At 41.7% G+C, this 15,645-nt stretch overlaps 1 protein-coding gene and 1 long non-coding RNA gene across 2 annotated transcripts in view; one reads left to right on the top strand and one right to left on the bottom strand.

Moving 5' to 3' along the window:
- Positions 1–1,228: 1,228 nt before the first annotated feature.
- LOC308398225 lies at positions 1,229–5,123 on the bottom strand. Its single transcript, XR_013971903.1, has 3 exons — positions 4,959–5,123; positions 4,433–4,508; positions 1,229–4,309 (listed from the first exon to the last, which is right to left on the bottom strand). It is a non-coding gene; the product is annotated as an uncharacterized lncRNA (long non-coding RNA).
- A 7,933-nt stretch (positions 5,124–13,056) lies between these two features.
- Positions 13,057–15,645, top strand: part of LOC308398156 (very-long-chain (3R)-3-hydroxyacyl-CoA dehydratase-like) — a 30,430-nt gene continuing 27,841 nt past the window's right edge. The window contains exon 1 of the mRNA XM_080884619.1: positions 13,057–13,260. Within this exon, the coding sequence (XP_080740745.1) occupies positions 13,180–13,260 (81 nt within the window). The 5' untranslated portion in view covers positions 13,057–13,179. The remainder of the gene's footprint in view (positions 13,261–15,645) is intronic.

Genomic DNA, 15,645 nt, shown 5'->3' on the forward strand with positions numbered 1-15,645 from the left:
ATCTGTCTGTTCATGGTGTGTGTGTGTGTGTGTGTGTGTGTGTGTGTGTGTGTGTGTGTGTGTGTGTGTGTGTGTGTGTGTGTGTAGGTAGGTATGTGTGTGTATATATACGGATATATATCATTAATGTAGCTCAAAGCTAAATTAATGGTGTGTAAGCTAAGAAAATCAATGTAGAAGTTAGTTGTGCTTTTGTACATTAACATTTTCATATTGTATGCCTGAAAATGTTTCTTTTGTTCATTTTGTTTTCATCTAGGAAGAATTAAATGAAGTTGCTTTGGCCTGGAATGACCACAGAATGCGCCCAGTCCACAACTCCCGAAGTCCTCATGGCCGACCATCTTTTATGTATGCCCTCCCAGACATTTATGGCGCGAGGGACTGTCTCAAACATGTCAATATGGACAAAGTTGAAGCCTGCCTTGAAGAATGCGTGTTCAAAGACTTTCCATGTGAAGAGGATGTCTTTCATCTCTGTGTAGAACTCATGTCAGAACATAACCTGGACTTCTCAGATGATGTGTTTCATACAGTGGATCTGTATGTAAAGCTAAGGCAGTTGATGCTTACTGAGTTGGAGCTTTTGCCTTAAAGGTTAGACATCGTTATGCATTTTTAATTCTGTATTTTCATATTTAAATTGTAAACTTTTATGAGTTATTAATTTTTGGATGGTTGTCGTTTTTGGGGCACACATACATGGGTTTTGAGGGCCTGAAAATGTATTTCACGAACAGGGCCAATTGAAAAAGGCTATAAAAATTGTATTTAATTTTTGGAGGGTTGTTTTTTTTTTTTTGGATGGTTTATTTCAATTAACAAACCAATTTTTTGTTTTAAAAGCCTTATTATTAAAACATATGTAAACATAATGTCTGTTAGACCTGCTATTTGGAGGATATGCAGCGCATGTCACCTTGGAATTATGATTTCAACTTTTTGTAAATATGCTTTTTCATCTTTCTTTTTATTTGAGTAATTATTGATGTTTTGAAATATCTGGTTATGTAGCAGTAAAAAAAATTTTCACTGTCATTTTTTTCACTGCTGAGACTTTTTATATATACTGACTGTTTTCCTGATTATGGGCAGTATAATTATATATTTTTTAGCATATGGATAACCTAACTGAGTGAGATTTATGGACCTTTTTTTTTTTTTTTTTTTTTTCGGATTGCGCCTCAGAATAATAAAAACCCAGAAATTACCAAAATTAAAGATGTAATTTGTCTCATTGAACACTTTATTATAAAACACAGATCTTTTGCCATCATCTTGTCTTAAAACAAAATAACTGTACTGTATTTACAGTAACACAAAAAACCTTAAAGTATTCTTATAAAAAGCTAATTGCAAGCACAAGACTTGGAAAAAGTACGATAATACACTCAACAAAAATATGCAATATGTTTTGCAAAAGTTCAATTATTATTAAAAATACAAACAGAATGGGACAATAAAAAGAGATTGAGGATAATATGGCAAGATCTGATAACAATATCCTACAATTAAAGAATAAGAACATGTGGTCTAAAACCACTATGAAGCAAATACATTAGGCTCAAACATGAAAACAGAAATATAGGAAAATATCTTTTAAATAACTACCCCATCGGCTATGTAGTTTTGAAAAAGGGGGCTATGATACACAAGGGTTTTTTTCCATTACAAAAATCAGGAAAAGCCAACCAAAAATCAACCTTCAGCTAAGCAATTGCTGATTTCACAGAAATCCAAAATAAAAGCATATAGGTGTGCCTTATGGCCATTCAATTTAGCAAAAGTCACCATAACCCAGATGGCTAAACAGAACTGTAAAAACATAACTGTAATAAAATACAATGATACAGTAAAACCTGACTTGTAAACTGTAAAATGTGTGCACGATGATAAAACATGTAGGAGATATTGCATATATCTCCTACATGTACTATACACTACATATTGCAGGGGTCTCAATCTCTAATTTTCTGGTGAACCACTACAATACATGTCATCTTTTGACATTACATTAATAAAATTTGACAAATTAAAATGAACCTAATGCATTTTTTAAAGTTGATTTTGGATTCAAATAATAGAAAAAATGAATAAAAGGTGGAAAAACTGCTTTCATTGTTCACATGCACACATGCTGACTGAGGAAATGGGAATGCTTATAAATGGTCTCCAGACTGCCACTCTGAGACCTCTGCAGAAATGCATTTCACAAGTGTTTAGAAAAATATTGCCTCAGTTGTAATAGGAAAACACAGAAACACAAAGAAGTACCTCAAATTGCATTACAGTGGTATTTCACCAAAGACTTTTTCTTGGAACTCAGTTTCTAAACACCTGAAACCTTTGCTGTGACATTCACATGGGAACACTTTAGTCTTAGTTCACAACTCAAATATAATCTGTTGTAAAACAACAATAGCTTTTAAGCCATTGTCCGTGAATCAAACCTTTATATAATGTCCATAACCCACACATTTGATTCCAACACACTGTTCATCTCCGATCTGAAGTCAGGATAGCTGTCATAATTTATCGACAGCTCCAGTACACACCCACATGTGTGTGCCACAGGTCGTCTCTGGAAACCTTTCAGTTCGTTAAACCCAATGATGATGTTCTTTCCCAGATGTAAATCTGAACCTGTGCAAAACCTGAGGAACAAACACAAATGTTCCTTCTCAGCATTCTTCACATATGTAGTTAGATATTTCTGAATCAGCTTCTGGTGAGCCGTCATTGTTTCAGGGAAAGTGAGACACTTGAGAACTTTTCTCACAGTTGGTTGGAGGGTTTCATAAACTGAAGATAGATCACAAAGGCTTTCCCATGCAGTGCTGAGTGTTCTTGCCCACTGTTCAATAACATAGGCAGGCTCTTGGACAAGTGTTTTGTGTGCAAGCTCCAATAGGACTTCAGTGGCATTGCAGGCTGTTGGTATCTTTCTGCAGCTGTGGTTATCAAGTATGTCTATAAGTTCTTCTTGGTCCACGGTGCTAAAGTCTGATCGCCACGCCTCTAACACTGTACGCTCAGAGTCAGGCATGAACTTAAGGAAATTCTCCACAATATCACTCTTTACATATCCAAAGGCAGCTTGTTCCAGAATGGCAGGTGCAATTTTCACAGGCAGATATTTCTCTCTAACCCATCCAAATGCAATGATTCTGCCCACACTCTCCCACTCCGGTTGCCCAAGATCATGCCTTAAGAAGGGCACTTTGTAAACGTTTCCAGTGGTGCACTGGTCATAGAATTCTTTCCAGAATTCTGAAAGACAGTCTCTCACAACTCCCCCATCGTCATGGGCCATTTCAGGTGTTCCATCAGGCAGTAAGACCTGGATTTTGATGTCGACATCTTCAAGGTCCTTATCACTAAAATGTGAAATGAGCTCTGACATTACCTGCCCTCTGTGGACCACCACTACTCTCCTCACTCTCTCACTGGATGGACCAGGTTGTGGAGAAAAAATCTGGGTGTCATCCAAATTTATTGGCTCACTGTCAGAAAAGGGGCCAACAAAAATAATGTCACTGCTGTGAGAAGTGTTAGCGCTTAGAGACTGCGTGGAAGATTGTGGAAGGTTATCGTTTGGAGTGTCTTCAATGTATGTCACATCATGGCTGATTGTTTCAAATGGAGCAGATGTTTGGACTGTAGTGACAGTAAAAGAAGAGGTTTGGTTTTGAGGACTCGCTTCAATTTCTGAAGATGGATGCAAACCTGGGTTGGAGCTCTGAAGGCTGTCATTTTGTTTTTTCTTTGTGGTGAGGTAGAACCTGAGGATATTAAGTTTTGTGACATGATAAAGTTCTCCTACTGTCAATGCATCATCGACTATCATCTCTTGATAATCCTTCAGATCACAGTCAAAATCTGTTAAGGGCCCCTGAATGTTTCCTCCATCTGGAAAGAACAGGCCTGTTGCAACCTGTAATATGTCCCTTTTCTTGGCATCCTTGCAGATGTCTATTTTTCTTGTTCCTCCTCCTCGTCTAGCTCTAACCTGCTTGAAAACCTCAGTGTCTTCATCATAATGCATCCATCCTATTTCTATTTTTCTATTTCTCTTCAGAGCATTTCTTTTATGGGTTGTTTGGGAATGTTCTTCTTGCCGTGTGCTACTGCCATCCTCTTCAGATAATTTTCTTTTGGACAGTTTGGATTTCAGCCGTTCAAAAAGCGCTGACTTGCGGCTGCTGCCCCTCCGTCTGCAAAATCCAAATACTGCTAGACGATCACCATATGATGGCAAATAAGTCTTCAGCTCCTCATCTGTCATTAGACTTATGACACTGGCATCAATCTAAAGATGGAAAAATAATTTAATTTATTGAAACAACCAGCCTTGAAAATACAATTCTATTTTTAACTTAAGAACAATGAGGAAAAGTTGCATTTCAACCAGTATCTTGTTGGAATTAAGTACCTTCTCATTCTCCAAGGTCTGTATAATTTCCTCAGAGACTTCTCTTTGTTTCAAGAATTCAGTCAAGTCTCCCATGCTGTAAGGAAGGATGTAAATTAAAATTACAAAATTAAAATAAAGCCACCATATTATCGTCAAAGTATCTGTGCCTACCTACATTATGAGCTCTGACTATGGTGGAGAAGTGGGAACTGCATTTTTAAGTGTCCATTTGCACTGTAACTACAATCAGCATCACAATACAGTCAATCCCACATTTTCTCAGTTGTCTGGTTACAGTTTTATTGGTTTTGTTCCTTATTTATATAGTTGTCAGTCATATTCCCTGTTTTGGGTGATTTGTGATTTTGTTTTATACAGTGCTGTATACTTATTACGCATGCTTTCAGCAAAACGTCTGTTTCATCAGACATAACAGGTGTCATTAGCGTGTAACAGAGACCTTATAGGTACCTTTGGTTAACCCTGACGTTGCATTCTATTCAACTTTGTATGTAACAATCGCTGTCACACTGTTTTTATATACCTTTTATCCAGTTATCATTTGTAGGAAGGCATTCAAAACTGAAGAACCTGGCGCCATTTGTTGTTAATACAGCAGCTCACGACACGATCCAGTTTTGAGTGCGCACCCCTTTGCGCCATATCCTTCCGGGTAACAAGGAAATGACATCAGCCACGTAGATTTCTTATTGGCAGCGCTAACTCGAAATTTCGAGTTATTTTCTCAAAAATTCGACTTATTTTCTCGAAATTTCGAGTTATCTTTCTCGAAATTTCGAGTTATTTTCTCAAAATTTCGAGTTAATAACTCGAAATTTCGAGTTAATAAGTCCGAATTTTGAGAAAATAACTCGAAATTTCGAGTTATGGATCTTTTTTTTTTTTTTTTTAGTGGCGGAAACGGGCTTCCATAGAAACGGGCTTCCATAGATTTCACAGCTGCTCTGTTCCCAACTTCTACTCTGTGACTGACAGCATTGAGTTTGAAATCCTCTTCGTAACCACGTCTCTTAACAGGTGCCATTTATGGTCCTTATACACAGTAGGGTAATATTACGTTGAAGCACAGTACGTATCACTCCGCGAGGCTCCTCGGTAGCCGTAATGCTCTGACAATCCATCCAGTGTTGCCAACTTAGCGACTTTGTCGCTATATTTAGCGAGTTTTCAGAACTCAAAAAAAGACGTGAAAGCGCGTATTGCTTTTACTCTCAACAAGCAGCGGGTGCTGTAACGCAGTCAGTTCTTCTTTTACTCTTTTACTCTAATGCTGTTTTGTGGATCACAAGGTGGTCCGGGTTTTTTCTTCTTTTCTTCTTTCTTTTACACGCCTGGTGTTTGGGGCCACCCGATCACAAGGGCTGGCAAGGCTTTCTGAGCCTGGGGAGCGGACACCCGCACAAAGGGTGGCCAGGCGGCCCGGTCCGGGTTTTTTCTTCTTTTCTTCTTTCTTTCACACGCCTGGTGGGCGGTGCCACCCAATCACAAGGGCTGGCAAGGCTTTCGGAGTCTGGGGAGCGGACACCCGCACAAAGGGTGGCCAGGCGGCCCGGTCCGGGTTTTTTCTTCCTTCTTTCACACGCCTGGTGGGCGGTGCCACCCAATCACAAGGGCTGGCAAGGCTTTCGGAGCCTGGGGAGCGGACACCCGCACAAAGGGTGGCCAGGCGGCCCGGTCCAGGTTTTTTCTTCTTTCTTTCACACGCCTGGTGGGCGGTGCCACCCGATCACAAGGGCTGGCAAGGCTTTCGGAGCCTGGGGAGCGGACACCCACACAAAGGGTGGCCAGGCGGCCCGGTCCGGGTTTTTTCTTCTTTCTTTCACACGCCTGGTGGAAAATTTACCTTCTCGCTGTTGACTATCAGTCTAGATTTGTTGAGATTTCTTTGTTAAACAGAACAAAATCAAACAATGTCATTACTCACGTGAAATCTTTCTTTGCCCGTCATGTCATCCCAGAGGTCCTCATGTCTGATAATGGGCCACAGTATTCAGGTCAAATCTTTACAGACTTCGCAGCAGCGTACGGCTTTAAACACATCACAAGCAGCCCCAAGTTTCTGTAAAGTAATGGAGAAGCAGAACGTGCTGTGCAGACTGTAAAAAATCTTCTGAAAAAAGCAGCTGATCCTTATCTAGCTCTTCTTGCCTATAGAGCTACACCACTGCAGTTCGGATACAGCCCCGCAGAGCTTTTAATGGGCAGACGTCTGCGAACCACACTGCAGATACTTTCATCGCAGCTGGAGCCTACACTGCGCACTGCTCACTCGAAAGGAAGGGGAGAAGAGGATGATGGACATGGCAAACTTCAACAGGCGCTACCGCGCAAGACCTTTATGCAGACTGTCCCCAGGAGAGCAGGTTTGGGTGACTGATGTCAAAACTGCAGGCACTGTTATCCAAAATCACTCTACGCCACGATCTTACACAGTGGAGTTACCACAAGGGACTGTGAGACGTAATCGCGTGCACTGATTCCTTTAAGTTCACCAGTGCATGAACCTGCTAATGTGCCTGTGTTGCAGAAGCCTCAAACACCCAGTGTGATCCCTGCTACACCTGTTAACACTGATGTGGTCAGAACCAAGTCAGGGAGGGCAGTAGATAAACCTAAAAAGTTAGATCTGTAAGAGAAAAAAAAGGTTGTTGTTATATAACTGTGTTATAATGGTTTTGTAGATAAAAGAGCCACTAACTTAGTGCCCATAATTGTGTGATCTATTATACGCAGGGATGGGCAATAATGCGTAATCTGATTACTTTTTTTCAAGTAATGAGTAAAGTAAGGGATTACTATTGCAAAAAAGGTAATTAGATTACCGTTACTTTCCCGTAAGCGCGCTGCATTAATGCGTTACTAAAACAGTGATTTTTTTGTGAGTGTCTCATGACAATGACATAAGCGAGTGCAACGTTCCTGGCAACAGCTGTGTGAAGATCAACAATGGGTAATATATCGAGTGTGGGAGAGAGTATGAGCATGCAACGTTTAAAGCGTGGAAGTACTGACCTTACTTTGAGTTTGATTCCGTAAAAAGTGACAAAAACATTAGCGTCTGCTGTTCACTGCGTGGGAAGAAAACATCTTTTTACAGTGAAAAATCCATAACTTCTGAGCAAGCACCGAGTGCGCTACCAGGGAATGGGAAATTGACAGACAAACTCGCAGATTCTTCCACTGACCGCTGCAGCACACCTGCACTAGGGCAAACCTCTGCCTGCCCCACTCCTGCTATACAGGTGAAAATAGAGCAACAGGACCCCCAGTCTTTGATTTTATTTATTTTCTGCTGTGTTTTACTTGCATTTATTTGAAAGACTGAGTGTAAAGACAAAAACCTATTTTATTTTATGTGTGGGAATGTGCAGAAAATAGGTTTAAATGTTAAACAAATTTCTTCCAATCAGAGAATGTTGCATATAATTTAATTTTTGCTTGATGCATAAAGTTAAAAGATTAAAACTAATAAAACAAATTTTAAAAAGAGAATTGCTTTCCATTTGATTACATTTCATATGATGAATTAGGCAGAAAGTAGAATTGGGCTGAAAGATCTATCACTTTGAAAATAAGTAATCAGTAAAGTAACGGGATTACTTTCGGGGGGAAGTAATCAGTAATTAGTTACTGATTACTTTTTTCAAGTAACTTGACCAACACTGATTATAAGCATCAAAATATCAGGTTTCTCATCATGTCTATCAAGAGATCATCTTTACAGAACAGCTTGCAATTGTTTACATTTCAGTGTGTCAAGAGATGTATTCTAAAGACACTTCTTCAGCTGAGAGCCAGAGAGTGGAGACACACATGCTGCAGTTTTTACTTGCAAGGGCAGTCACAGAGCGCTCGCACCCGAGAGTGGGGGCTCAGGGATTCGCGCTCTACCACTGTTCTGGTCTTTATTTATATACAAAGGTAATACAATAGTGAATACGCCTGTTCGTAGACAGAGGAATGTTGATGTGTATGTGTGTGTGTGTGAGATTCTGAAGGAAGCGGCCCCTCTTTTTATTAGGGAGTGAAGATAAGAGTGTTCAGCTCTCCTCTTCCTGGTAGGGAGTGAAACTGCTTGTTCAGCTCTTATTATCGCTGTGGCAAGAAACTTATAAAAGAGAACTGAACAAGTCTTGTAGTGAAAAACAGTCTAAGTCATCAAAAGGTCATCATGCAGTATTCTATCATATGCAAACTTATATCATTAAAAGTTTATACTGACTACTAAGTACAATTTTCTATTGACACAGTGTCACATTTTAGCATCATAACATGGCATGGGTGAGGCTGTAATTTACATGGGACATTATAAAAAGAAGTGATTAAAAATGTTGATCAGTAACCACTGTAGCAAAATATGAAATTATTAATGGCCATAAGTTTCAAAGCACAGTAGGAAGTGTGGAGGCTGTTTTCATGGAATGGATTTTGCACATATGCACCTGCAGGATGTCAGTAGTCTCTCCCATTGCTCTGTTTTGATAGCTGTGTCCTAATTCAGTGTCTGCATCCATTCACGCGTCCTACACAGGCCACGCTTTTCTAGGCTACATCCTTCAAAGGATTCCCTCTGTCTGGGACACAGCTTATGTACCACCCTACTCCCATTCCTCCACCTTAATCCATTTCTAGAGTTCTTCCATTCAGATCAGACCTCTGGGCCAGCATTATTAATATCATAATTTCAGTGCTGTCAGCGTCAAAGCTTTATTGCAAATTTTGACTGAAAGCTGCTGGCAGGGAATGGGCAGTGTGATGGTGAAGGAGCTTCTAATGAACATTATTACATCTTACAGGAGGTCTCCTCTCTTCAGGAACTCACTCTGCAGGAGGGAGAGATATAGGAGAGGTGGAGGAAGATCTCAGCCTGGAAGTCTATTGTCTTGTGTAGTCTGGAAGATGAGTGGATGATGGTGTGGGTGCAGTTTTCTCTGTGGGGTCAGGTGGGCTGTCCCGGGCTCTGTGGGGCCAGGCGGCGCTGCTGAACTGGGCCCCGGTCCGGATGGGCCTGGGCCCCATTTCCCTGGCGGGTTGCAGAGTATGGGGGTGCCTACTGGGGTCAGTGGGGGAGCTGGCCCCAGGGAGGGGTCACTTGCCCCTCCCTTCCTTCCCTCCCCATCTCCAGCTGCCTCCCTCTTCCCGCTCCACCACAATCACCCACACATGCAGGGCCTTGGGGTAAAGGTGTGCCACCAGGGTGCAGGGGAGGCATCCCCCCCTCTGTCCCCAGCTAGCTGCCTGTGCCTCAATTTTATCCCACAACTTAGACATTCACATTACTCACACTCTCATAACACATACATATAGGACCTTGGGGGTGGGCACGATACACGGAATCCAAAAGACCATCAGGGTGTACAACCTCACCCCTGGCATTGTTGCCCACCTCTCAATTTTAAATACACGTAGACATTGAGGGCTATCAGGAGGGGCTATGCACTTACCTGCTGCTCTCTGGCAGGTAGGTCCATGCCCTCCTGGGTTTTAAATGCACCTTAGAACACACATACATCAACACTACATATGAGTGGGCGGAGGGAGGTTTGGAGTCTTCACACACCCCCGTTCTCTGCGACCTGCTGGAGAGGGGGGTTTGTGAGGAGGAGCTGGCCGTCCCTGCCTCCCTGCTGCTGCTGAGTCGGGGCGGTCTGCCTCCCCCCACCGCAGGGAAAAGGGTAACACTACCTGGGTCTGGGTGCAGTTCCCCCCTCCAGGGGCAAGGGTACCTAGACCCGGTTCGTAGAGTACGCTTGGGGAGTATGATCGTGTCTCTTTATGTCTGTCTCCACGTTGGTTGAGTGTGGAGTAAGTGCATATGAGAGCATGAAGGTGGGAATGGATGTTTGTATCTGTGTGTGCCTGAATGTCTGTGTCTATATGTCAGGTTGGGTATCAGACGCCACCTCTCTAGGGACATCTCAGGCCCTCCAAGGTATGGAGGCCTATCTCCCCCCACCACTCCCCCTGCCAGTGGCAGACGCCCTCAGACATCGGTGCGTTGGTGGTTCTTTGTGTCCGGGGTGCGCATCCAGGTACACACCGGCTCACTCCTTGGTGGCTGCTTGTCGGGGCCTGGAGCTTGGGGTTCGCTCGGGCCACTTCAGGGGTGGGGTGCCCTCAGCCTCTTGGCCTGGGGCTTGGTCACTCAGGCACAGCTGGCTGCCGGCGGAGCTCACGGGCACGTCACTGCAACCCCCCCTGACTTCTGCTCCACGGCTGATGAGTGACCCCTCAGCTGGGGCTCTCCTCAGCTCTTTCTGGGACAGTGGCGCGGCTGCCCCTCTGTTGGTCTTCCTTGGTCTCTTGTGTTCTGAGGGCCTCTGGATGTCTGGAGTTTTGATCTCCTCCATACCTGCTTCATGCCCTGGAGGGCGGGGCTGTGGCTCCCCACACCCTCTAGCAGATCATTACATGAAGGAACCTTTTAAAAACAAGCACGCTCATGCTCACAGGTGTACACACGGGTGCTCACACACACAAACTACACCCTTTTTGGATCCTACCTCAAAGCACACTGTGCGCTGTCGATCTTACATGCTGCACAATAATGTTTAATATTTAGTATTTACTGTTATATTCCCATAGATCATCGTGATGTTGTTTATTGTGTTGCTCTTTTTTTCCCTTCTGCTTGTTTTCTCTTTTTTCTTTCTCAACAGGTGATCCAGGTGATTGATATTTGTATTTTTTGTCTGCTTATTTTGTTGGTTTTTGTTTTCTGCCCTTTATCCCCGTCCCTCTTCCCCACTGTTTTTCTTTCCCTCTTTCTCCCCTTTCTATTCTCTAGTCAAGTCTGTCCCGTATTTAGCAAGTGAAAATAAAATAAAATAAACAATAAAAGGTGAAACAAATAGACCATTACGGCAAGGTTGGGATGGTCCATTTGGTACAGTAAATCCGTTGGGCATCTTTCTTCGCCTTTAGACAATAATTCTGATGGCAAAAGAACCAAACGGAACAGGCAAAAAAACATAAATAAATAAATAACAACGATGTCAACGATGCAACCCACCCCGCGCACTGTCTGTTCAGCCTCCTGCCCTCTGGAAAGAGATACAGAAGTCTCCGCTCCCGCACTACCAGGCTCACCAACAGCTTCATCCACCAGGCTGTGAGACTGCTGAACTCTCTTCCCTCCCGGGTCCCAGCCAGTAGAATCACCAGATTGGCAGAAGTATAGGAAGACAGATTGGACTCTACCCACCCCCCCCCCCCCCCACCCCCACCCACGCACACTCTCCAACAAGGAAACACTCTCTGAACCAAGAACTGGAAAACATTCCTGACTGGAAACAACTACCTCTGCATTGCAATTGCACACACCTGCTGCTATATATTTTTAGTATTTCTTTTAGCACTATTTATATTATTTATATATTTATTTATATTATTATATTACTATTTATTACCTTATTGTTAGGGCTGTTTTTGTTGTGCATCTGCACCTTATTGTTGTCAATGTCTACGCATGGGACAGTGTGAAACGTAATTTCAATTCCTTTGTATGGCAAGTACATTTGAAGAAATTGACAAATAAAAGTATTCTATTCTATTCTATTCTATAAATAATGAACATCATTGCTGTCCTTTAATCAGCGGTCCCCAACCCCCAGGCCTCGGACCGGTACCTGTCCGTGAGTCGTTTGGTACCGGGCCGCGAGAGTTGAGGCTCAGGTGTGAAATGTATGGTTTTCAGGGTTTTTATCAGTTTTCAGCGTTATTTTGTTATCGTTTTTATCGTTAACTCGGTTTTCCTGGGTCTTTTCACGTGTGTTATGAATAAATCTTCTTTTTTTTTTTTGGTACCGGTACTAGTTTTATTTTGTTGCATTTATCCGTGAAAATATTGTCGGGCATAAACCGGTCCGTGGCGCAAAAAAGGTTTAACAAGTCCAACCTCTTCTACAGAAAAGATTCCCCAAATCATGATGCTTCTGAGCTCTTTGCATCAATCAACTTGTTCACAGTTGCAGAAAGAGTCATCCTGCAGCCTTAAGTTCATTTAAAAAAGTTATATCATGATTAACAATAATTGTCAGATTATGAAATATGCTGGAGCTGCACCCCTCTTATTCACGTTTGGATCATTTTAAACTAGAAGAAGTGAAATGTGGGAAAATTTAAGCAGTGCTCTAATAATGGTTGAATATGAAAATCTAATCACCTGTCTTTTGCGGTCTTGTTATAGTCTCTGGGTGGCCACTTGTGGAACAGTCTCAGTTATAGCACAACTTTCCTGCCAGGGAGTAAAAGAGTCTGGCTTCTTTATATGGGTGTTTGCATTTATGCTTATATAAAGTCACACTTTTTTTCTTCAGCTGGTTAAAATTCAGAGTAATATAAAATGCAAAAGGCTTGGATAAAGTACTTAAAAAAAATCATTCAAAGTTAGGTTAAACACACCTAAAGCAATGTGAAACGACTACCGAAAGATCCAAATGTCTTTGTGTGTGGCACTGGCTGGGCACGTGTATGAAAGATTCATTGAGTTATTCATTCATTCCATCCACCCATTCATTCTCATCCGTTTATTTATTCGTTGTTTTTTAGGGTGACTTTTATTCTGAAGGCGGCCCTTTCAAAATTCTTATTTTGAAATCCGAGAGCGACCTCCCCCCGGAAGTACCCTGCATCATCTGTCCATCCTCCGGGCTGTCAGATGAAGGTTTCAGTTAATCAGTTTGAGAAAAAGATTCTTCGCCGGGTAGGTATGTAGATATCAGAAAGAACAAAACATCGTGAACATGCAAATCCTGACTCCTCATGTTTACTGGGCTCAGCGGCACGGAGAGATTTACCTCCGAGTGGAACTGAGCGATGTCAAGGTAGGACAGTCCCCAACATCCGCCTGACAGCTTTCAGCTCATTGACTCCATATATAATGTTTCAACCTCCACTCCGACGGGCTCGCCGTTTAAATTTGCTTTTATTTTCTTGCTGGTCTGGGTGTTGCTGTTACTTAACGGGAGCTTTCTTCGCTGTGGCTGTACTACAGCGGACTTTGTCGCGGTCACAGCTAGCCAGCCTGGCTGTTAGCTGATGCCGTAGCTACCGTCACAGTTGTAAAATGGATTTATTGACTGATAATACTTACTTCAGCTGGCATGACAAAGCAGACAACCAGAAGAATTCATACACGCTTCTCCTGTGTTCAGAAAAAAAAGCGCATAATTATTTTTTAAGCAAGATTAATACTTCTCGAGGTCAAGGTCCTTCAGCACTAATGGGGTCTAAAATGTAAGGAAGTTTTCTGTAAAGAAGGTAAATGCATTAGTGATAACTGAGTGAAATGACTCCAGAGTGACAGTTGAATTTGGTGTTTTAGAGTTACTTCCTTGTTTTGTAGCTTCTCTCTTTGCAGTTTTCCACCTCTAATGTTTGCTTAAACAAAGCAGAGTTTCAGAGAACTAATATTTCTTTGTTACCGATTATGGCTGTGAATGATAAGGAAATAATAATAATGATATCTATTTGAATTCCCCTCACCTACAAAGTAAGATTTCATTGGACAGTCTAAAACACAAAAATTATTCAGTTTCTCTACAAATATGACCAAAAGACACCTTAAAATCACTAAACCACACTAAGTTGTGAAAATGTTATTTTCTGTACATCCCACCGTGTTTCAATCTCTAACAAATTCTTTAGCAAAAGCATCAAAGGAAAGCTTCTTTTTCTTTTCTTTTTCTTTTGTAGAACTTTGTTGTCTATTAAAAGAATATGAAACCATCCACTGTACTCAGAGATATCAAAAATAGATCACGTCAGCTAAAGTTTGACTTCCTTGTTTTTGTAGATGTGCTTCACTTATTATGTCAGCCGCATGGCCGTGCCATTTGCTATAAGCTTGGCAATGCAAAAATTACTTACAAAGCAACTTTCAGCAGCACTGCAGTTCACAGTGCTCCTCCTAAGAATCAGACATTATAACAAAATGTGAATAAACTATATAAGTAAAGTTAAAAGATGCCAATCAGATAAAAGGTTTTAAACCAGGCTTTTAAAAGAACTTAAAGCTTTCTTGTAGTTTGTTTCTTGGAAGTCGTATAACAACTGATAAGATGCTTTTCTATCTATTTTTGACTGTAGCGGCCCATCTGAGAGGATGACATCACTGATACCTTTATTTGGTTCATCATTTGCTTACGGCTCCCTATATTTTAATTATTTGCTGAATAACTTTAGTGTGTGTCCAGTGTAAACACGTGTGTCTAAACAAGGATCCAGTCTAATGGGCTGAGTTTATAACAGTAGCTTCTTCGACTTCATCCTCCATCTGCTGCACAAATGTCTTATAAAAGATGCATGATATTTAATGGTTGTTCTGGATCTTGTTTCGGCTCTTAGGATGAAGGGAAATGAATGAAGGGAAACTCAAACAGTCTCAGAGAACACCACCTGTCCTACACACACGAGTATAAGCAACTCAGAATAACTGCTGTAAAACTCAATAGTACAACATTACCACCTCTAAAGTGGCCGTAAACTTGAATCAACAACTTTGCACCACTTTCAACAAAAACATATTGCAACATAGTTTTGTGTATAGTATTGTACTGCTATGTTTAGCTCTTCATCATAACCTGATCTGACTGTATTGTGAAAGTCTGATGTTGCTCGTCCTTAAAACAAACCTGTAGTTTGAATATTTGATCTTCAGTAAGAGTCAGTGGAGGTAGAAAAGTCTGGTCTTTTCCAGGGCTGAAGGAAAATGCAGAAAAATGCAGAAATAATGTTAGCCAAGCAAATTGACTCGGCAGAAAAAGCACCCAACACTGGATATACTTAGCTTGACCAAGCTACCTCCCGTGCAGTTTGTGGTGACTAAATGGTTACCCAGAGATTGAATGTGTTGCACACTGACAATCACTTTTGGTCGCAAGGTAATTGACAGGAGGCAACCTTTCTGAAAAGACTTGCAGCCTGACTAGGACTAACTCAAGTCACTCTCAGGCTACGTTCACACTGCAGGTGAAAGCGCATCAAATCCGATTTTTTTTTTTTACCCTATGAGACCCATATCCGATCATGGTGTGACAGTGTGAACGGCACAAATCCGATATTTTCAAATCCGATCTGGGTCACTTTTGTATGTGGTACTGAATCCGATACATATCCGATGTTTCAGAAAGCGACTGCTGTATGAACGGTCAAGTCGCATTAAATCTGTCTTTTACGTCACTGACACAAGACAGATGCCAATTATCAGC

The sequence above is a fragment of the Rhamphochromis sp. 'chilingali' genome (assembly GCF_963969265.1).
Source record: "Rhamphochromis sp. 'chilingali' genome assembly, chromosome: 6".
Lineage (NCBI taxonomy): Eukaryota > Metazoa > Chordata > Actinopteri > Cichliformes > Cichlidae > Rhamphochromis > Rhamphochromis sp. 'chilingali'.